The sequence below is a fragment of the Castor canadensis genome, chromosome 9, assembly GCF_047511655.1.
Source record: "Castor canadensis chromosome 9, mCasCan1.hap1v2, whole genome shotgun sequence".
Lineage (NCBI taxonomy): Eukaryota > Metazoa > Chordata > Mammalia > Rodentia > Castoridae > Castor > Castor canadensis.
The window spans coordinates 143,903,734-143,910,861 of NC_133394.1; the positions used below are offsets into that span (position 1 = coordinate 143,903,734).

General features: G+C 44.4%; 1 protein-coding gene across 1 annotated transcript; it reads left to right on the top strand.

Annotated features, from left to right (window-relative positions):
- Window positions 1-3,617: 3,617 nt before the first annotated feature.
- Window positions 3,618-6,440, top strand: Fgfbp1 (fibroblast growth factor binding protein 1). The gene is made up of 2 exons (XM_020171644.2): window positions 3,618-3,771; window positions 5,390-6,440. Exon 2 carries the CDS (start codon window positions 5,409-5,411, stop codon window positions 6,081-6,083), a length of 675 nt encoding a protein of 224 aa, XP_020027233.1. The 5' UTR covers window positions 3,618-3,771; window positions 5,390-5,408; the 3' UTR covers window positions 6,084-6,440.
- Window positions 6,441-7,128: the final 688 nt, after the last annotated feature.

Consider the following 7,128-nt stretch of genomic DNA (forward strand, 5'->3'; position numbering starts at 1 on the left):
CATCTGCTACAGGACCCATTTGAACCTCAACTGCCACCCAAAACAAAAACTTACTGAGGGCAGCTGAACACCATTCTGTTGACTGCTGAGCTTGTGTTTCCTGGTCTGGGTACCTTCATTGGTTTAGAATTCAGAGGCCCAAATCCTCCAAAAAAGTCATTGCTTTGACCAAACTTGACAAATACTAAGACCAAGCCAATTTCCAGAGGTGCCCTCTTGAAAAGGAGAACCGAGTCCTCTATCACAGATAACACTGTGCTGACTTAGAAGCTCACCACTGGGTATGACAGAGCCTCAGACCACGTGACCCCCGGGTTTTCTAATATGATGTGAAGCCTGCAGTGTGATGGGGTATCATCTCTATGGTATGTGAAGATGTGGTGGAGGCACATCTCCCTTAGGCCCCTTGGCTACCGAGGGAGTCCCTTAACTGATTAAGCAGCAATGGGATTTCATAGACTATGCAAATGACACTGCTGACAATCATACATTATGGAGTTTATTAGCCCTTAGCCAAGGGTGTCTTTGATGAAGGATGGAACCCAGGAAATAATGCAATGTCAGATGGCAACCATCTGACAGAGAATCATAGGCAAACCTGGTTAGGTCTTGAGGACAAGAGCCAAACCACACTCATATTGGCATTCCCTTGGGAGCCTAACTCTGCACCTTGCATACAGCAGTTACTGCATAAGTGACTTGTCTCTGCAGGCTCCTGAGGAATTCTTCTCTGCCTTTGGTTAGGTTACATGTCCCCAGTCATAGCACTCCAGGCTTCCCTCCAACATGCCAATTAACCCCTGTATTGTCGTCATTTGTAAATGTGTCTTCTGTTGTCTGCCATCTTCTTGAGGAGAAGGACCATGACAGTCTTGATCACATTCCCACTCAGCCAGTACTAGGCTGAGTGCTCCAGGGAAGAATGGAAGCATGAGTGAACGAATCAATGACTGTATGGTGGGATGAGCAAGGTCTCATTAGAGTCCAACCCTGTTCTTCCTATGGACAGCCATAGTCTCATTTCCCTGTTCACGCCTGCCTTCTCCTACATAACACATGTGAATCCTTTTGTTGTTTGAGGATTGGTACCAATTTGTTCAGAAGGCTTTTCAGAGATGTTTTTGGGGGTTTCATCTGAATATCCTCACCTGTTTACGTGAAGGAAGTAAGATGGTGATTCTCAGCCCTAACACACATTTAGGGCAGCTTGTCTTCCTCCTTTACCCCACTTTCCAGAGGCAAATGGCACTTTTTGTAACACACATGGCTAAAGGCTGAAAATTCAGATGGGAGATTCTAGAACCTTCTTCCACCTCAATATAATGAGGTGGCATGCAGGCATGTCATGTGTGTGCACATGTACATGTGTGCACACGTGTGTGTACATGTGTGTGTACGTGTGTTATGTGCCATCCTCTTGCATGTGTGTGCCCACAGACACAGAGATCTGTGTGCCATGGGAAATTTTATCCCAAAGGACAGGCTCCTTTAAAGGATATTTGTTGTTTAAGAATAATTTCTTTAAAAATAAAGATGCAAAAAATCCTGAAATAATAAAAAATCTTGATTTGGGGAGAAAGTTGATTTTAAAAAAGATGAGAAAAAAATCTTCCTGAGAAAGAAAATATAAGACTTTGAAATAACTCTGTTACTTGAGTGGGGGGAAAGCCAGCCTGTTTTATTAGGTTGTTTTATTCAAAGTTTTTGGTATTCTACCATTTTAAACCTATGGAAAAAAACAGCAATTTCATTTGGAATAACCTAAAATAAAATCTGGGAAGTTATTTTTTAGGTGGATTCAGAATGAGAACCAACTATTGAACAGATAGAGCAAAATAAGTCAATACTGAGTTTTGAGAAAGGGAATAAATTTGTATGCTTTCATACCCAAAGTTGTAGCCTCATCATTTTGCTGTCTCTCACTGTTCTGAAGAAGTAAACTTAGCACTAGGTGTCGTTTGATTTGCTAAATGAACTCTGAAATGTCATGACTAATGAGCCTTTTAGATTTGGAATGCACAGTCTCCTCGGTAGTTCCAACACGAATGCTTCCTGCCAGACGTTTTCAGGTTTTCCAGCTGTTTGCTTAGCTGATTTCTCCATTTTCTCTGACAGTGGATAAGTTTTTAACACACATTATTTGACCCAACAAATGAATATAGCTTTAAGGTAGCACTTTCTAATTCTATTTTCTACTCAGCACTTTCTACTTCTGTTCACAAGGTTGCTTTCGAAGGAGGGATTGATTTTTGACAAACTTGGCCTGGCAGTATTGCCCTTAACTAAGACTCACCTCAGAACCCAAACACACCCACTAATATAATCTCTGGTAACCACACCAACAGAGCCAGCACTCTAAGACAAGGAGCTATATGTGGTAACAAGCATAGCTTTGAACTTGAAATCCCCTGCCAGTGACCAGACTGGATGAGGCATGCATTCAATTACCAGCCTTAACTGGTGGGTGGTACCAACTGTGTTCATTTCTTATACCTTCCAAAAGACAAACTGAATTCATCATTTAAATTCACCAATACAGAGAATGACATAACTCCAAATCTAATTTTAAAAACCACCAAATTCAAAAATGAGGAACAGTCTCAAAATATCTAATATGTAATTTTCAAAGAACACAACTTAAGATTTTATTATGCACTAAAACTTTTCTGCTTCACTTAACAGCTCAGCACCAGTAAAAATTCCAGCATGCAGTAATAAGGTACTGTTATTACCTTATTACTGTAAGGAAGCAAATGGAGGGTCTAAGTGATTAAGGAATTTGAACAATGTCACACAGTTAAACAAATGCTGTGACTATGATTGCCTACCTAGGTCATTCCAGTGTAAGACTCTACCTGCAGCAGGATGACCAGTATGAGCTCCTTTGTGTGACCTGAAGGTAAATATTTTCAACTGAAATATCAAAAATTCCCTCAGGCTAGGCATGGTAGCACATGCCTGTAATCACAGCTATGTGGAACGTGTAGGTAGGAGGATCAGATCTCAGATGAGACCAGGCAAAAAGTGAGATGTTATCTGAAAATTATAGCAAAAACGGATAGAGATGTGGCTCGAGTGGTAGAACTCCTGCAGTAAATTCGGATGGCTCAATGAAACCAGGACTCAGAAACTAAGAAGCTACTGCAACTTCAGTCACTCATTCTTCAGCATCTATTGAGACTGGTAAGTGGGAAGAGATCAGATCACAGATGCTGAGAGCCCTGGGTTTAAATTTAGGCTTCTCTCCTCCTTGCTCTATAAATGTGAACACGCCATCTGATGTTTCCAAGTGTCCATTTCTCCAAAATGGGAGAAACCATGGCATGCCATCTCATGGAGTAGAGGTACTGAGGACAGGGAAGGACCCAGGTAAAATGCTCCAAGATTTGGTAGCTATGATTACTGTGGTTATTGTTATTTTACTCCCTCCACCAATATCACTGCTGGGGACCTCACTGCATCAAGGGGATTCTTTGCTCTGCTGCTTCTTGGAAAAGGAAGGACTTGCAGGATGTAGGTCTAGTGGCCAACACGTAACCCCCTGCTCACTGGATTCCACCCAGCACTTTCCCTGTAGGAACTGGCTTCTTCCAAGGGGCGTGGCTGGGAGGAGTGAGAACAAAGCTTCACAAGTATGTGCATTGTAAAAACCCAGTCTCCTTGGGCTCCTGTATAAATAGCTGAGCCTGCCTTGCCCTCAGCTGAGAGGACCTGAAGGCTGCACTCACCCCCACATCTGGGATTGCCCTGAATCTGCACACTCACCACAAGGTAAGAGCCTGGCTCCACCAGACCTTCCCTTCCCTCCCCCAGTTCTCCCTCTACTTGAGGCCCTGGTGTTCCTTGGGTCTGAGTCCCCTGGTGGACAAGTGAGAGCTGGCTTATCTGGCCTCCTGTCCCACCCTTCATCACCTTAGCCCAAACTCCTGTGACTGCCTTTTCTTTTCCAGTCCCAGCAGTGGGCAAACTCCTGGGTAGAAATTAGATCACAGCCACCTCCTGACCCTTCCCTTTGTTTCCAAACACAATTCTATGTAGTTTTTAAAAACAGAGCACAGATTATATGAATTATCTTGTCACTGCGATCTGTGACAAAGCAAACCTTGCCTAGTTCATAGATTTCTTATTTTTTTGCCAGTATTTTCTGAAGGACAGAGTAAAGGTGAAAAGCAAGAGACATGGTCTGACCTGCTGCACTGTTTGTCACTGTCGACTAAAGGATCTTGAGCAATTTACCTGCCTGAGCCTTAACTGTCACAGCTGCTACCTGGGGGTGTTATATTAATAGCTATGTAGCAGGGATTAAGCAAGGTGAGAATCAAATGCTGGACCAGTATTTAGCATATGATAGATGCCAACTAGTCATGGGTTTCTCTTCTCCCTTTAAATGTGTTTTTTTTTTTTGCTCATGCAATAAAACCCATGGAGTTTAGTGTGACATTGACAGTCATCCTATTGATTCAATGACTTTTTTTCAAAAAACTACTATTGAAGGGCGTTTTGAATGCCCAGCACTGCGCCACCAGCAGGCATCTGGAACTCAACTAAGCATGATTGGTGTTTTCAGCCTTGCAATCTAAACTAGTTGAAACTGATTCTTCTCCACCCTGTTTCACTTTTCCCTGTCAAATTGGATGACCTCTCTGCCTTCTAGCCTTCCTGGGACTTGTCCTCCTGAAAAACATCCTACCTTAGAACCACACCCAAATCAGTGTGTCAAACCTAAGGCATGTTCAGTCTCTGAGTCAAGATGGCTTTTTATGACACTTCATGACTCTTACTACTTCCTTTCTCGTTTTGGGATCATGTGTGTGCGTGTAGGCTGGTGAGGTACAAACCCAGCACTCTGGAGGTAGAAGAGGGTTTGGTGATTATTTTATCCAACACCTTGATTTCCAGAGTGGGGAGAGTGACTTGTCCTAGATCAAATTGAGGTCAGAGATGGGGCAGATTGCCTGGTAAATCATATTTAAATCCCACAAAGGGTATTTCTAAGCTCTTTAATACCTCAGGCTTTCTCATTGACCGTGGGATGTTCAATAGCTAGGCTAGTACATGGTATACTATAGGTGCTCAATGCTTGCTGCATGAATGAATGCAGGATTGAGGGAATGAGCAAATGCAGGAGTGAGTGAGCAGAGGAGTTCATGTGGTTCAGAGACAGAAGGAAAGGATGACAAATGGCAGCCTGAGACTTTTGAAACTCAGATCAACTCAAGTCAAGTGGAAATAGGAGCAGAGAGGCTGCTTGGCTAGTGATGCTGGGAGCCAGACACACTCTTGGTCTTCTCCTAAAGCAGGCAGACATGTGTTGGGGCAGAGGGAGGCCAGCTGCAGCCCTATACTGCTGTATGCTACCTGCCTGATTTTCCTGCCTTTTGTCAAACAGGTGTTGCTCAGCTGAAACCATGAGGGTTCACAGCCTCAGTCTGCTCTCCGTCCTACTCCTGGCTGGTCAGGTGCTCTCAGAAAATGTCAAAAGTGGAGCAAAGAATGCACAGGGTAGCATTCCTGATGGAGATCCTTCAGTCCCTCAGGGCAGGCGCCAGAATAAGCAGAGAAGCAGGACATCCAAGTCCGTGACCAACGGCAAGTTTGTCACCAAAGACCAAGCCACCTGCAGGTGGGCTGTGACTGAGCAGGAGCTGGGCATCATGCTGAAGGTTGAGTGCACTGGCATGGACCAGGAGGTTTCTTGTGTCTTTGCTGGCGATCCAACTGGGTGCCTAAAGCACAACGAGGAGAGGGTCTACTGGAAACAAATTGCCCAGACCCTACGCAAACAGAAAAACATCTGTGGAAACTCCAAGAGCATCCTGAAGACCAGAGTGTGCAAAAAGAAGTTTCCAGAATCTAATCTCAAGCTAGTAAATACCATTCTACACGGAGACCTAAAGCCCAGGAAGGAGGAAGTAGAGCTCTCCCAAAGAGAGTCAACCAAGGTCAAAGAGGACAAAGATCCTAAGTGTGCAGAGGACCCAGAAGTGGTAAACCAGAGGAAAACTGCCCTGGAGTTCTGTGGGGAGTCCTGGAGCTCCTTCTGCACATTCTTCCTCACCATGTTTCAAGCTGCATCATGTTAAAGGTGGTCACAGAACAGTCCCACTGAGAGATGTCATGTCACAGGCGCCTCTGCACACTACAAAGCTCTCCAAGTTCCCCAAAGACATACGAACTTTTGTGCTATGGGAGTACAGTTAAATATTTAAATTTTATAATTTTTGTTTTTATGTTTAGAATTTGCTTTATATTCATGACTTTGGATGTGATTTTCAGAGGCTGTTTACCTCAGCATATGCTTCCACGGCCCACAAAGCTACATGCCTATGGGCGGTGCAGGTCTGTCTTCCAGTCGAACAAACCAGAGTGTGATTTCAGGGCAAGGCGTTTTCTGCCGAATTAGCAAGGAAAATAAAGGTCTGGGCTTTCTCAGAAATATATTCCATTGTTGCTCGCTTTCTCTACCCCTGCTTCCAAAAGAACTCACAGCTCGTTGTCAACAGGCCTCCATGTAGGAGGGGAGAAAATGTCCAAGGATGGCTTCTCGTTCTGCTCTTTCCAAGTCATCCCCTAGTGGGACCCACTCCAGGTTCCCTCCATAGTGTTACCCACTGTCAATACCTGACGCTTATTGAAATGTAACGATTAGGATCCCTGTTTTCGTGTAGGAATGGCCAAGCATGGCAGGACGTACTACTATGTGTTGAGGCTTCACAAATGGTAATAGAGGAGGCAGGATTGGCACTCAGGAGTTCTGGCAGTTGAGACCACTGGCTTGAGGATGCGAACCAGAGTTGTCCATAACTATCGACCATGCAGGACCCCTGCCCTTGCAGAGCTCATGTCTGGGTTGGGGGAGAAAGGCCTGGTTATTAAGCACAGAACCCTGTGATAGCAGCTGTAATGGAAGGAGTAGGAAGGCACATGGAAAACCAGAAAGAAGCAGTAGGAGCTGCTAGGAAATCTGGGGTTGAAATTCACAGAGGAGGTGAAACTAGAGCTGAATTCTGAAGAGAGAATCTTTAGGAATGAAAAGGAGCAAAGCAGAGGCATGTTGGCTGTGTGACAGCATGTATGACAGTGAAGACATGTGAAAGTTCCAGAAGCTGAGCGTGGTCAGGTGACTCG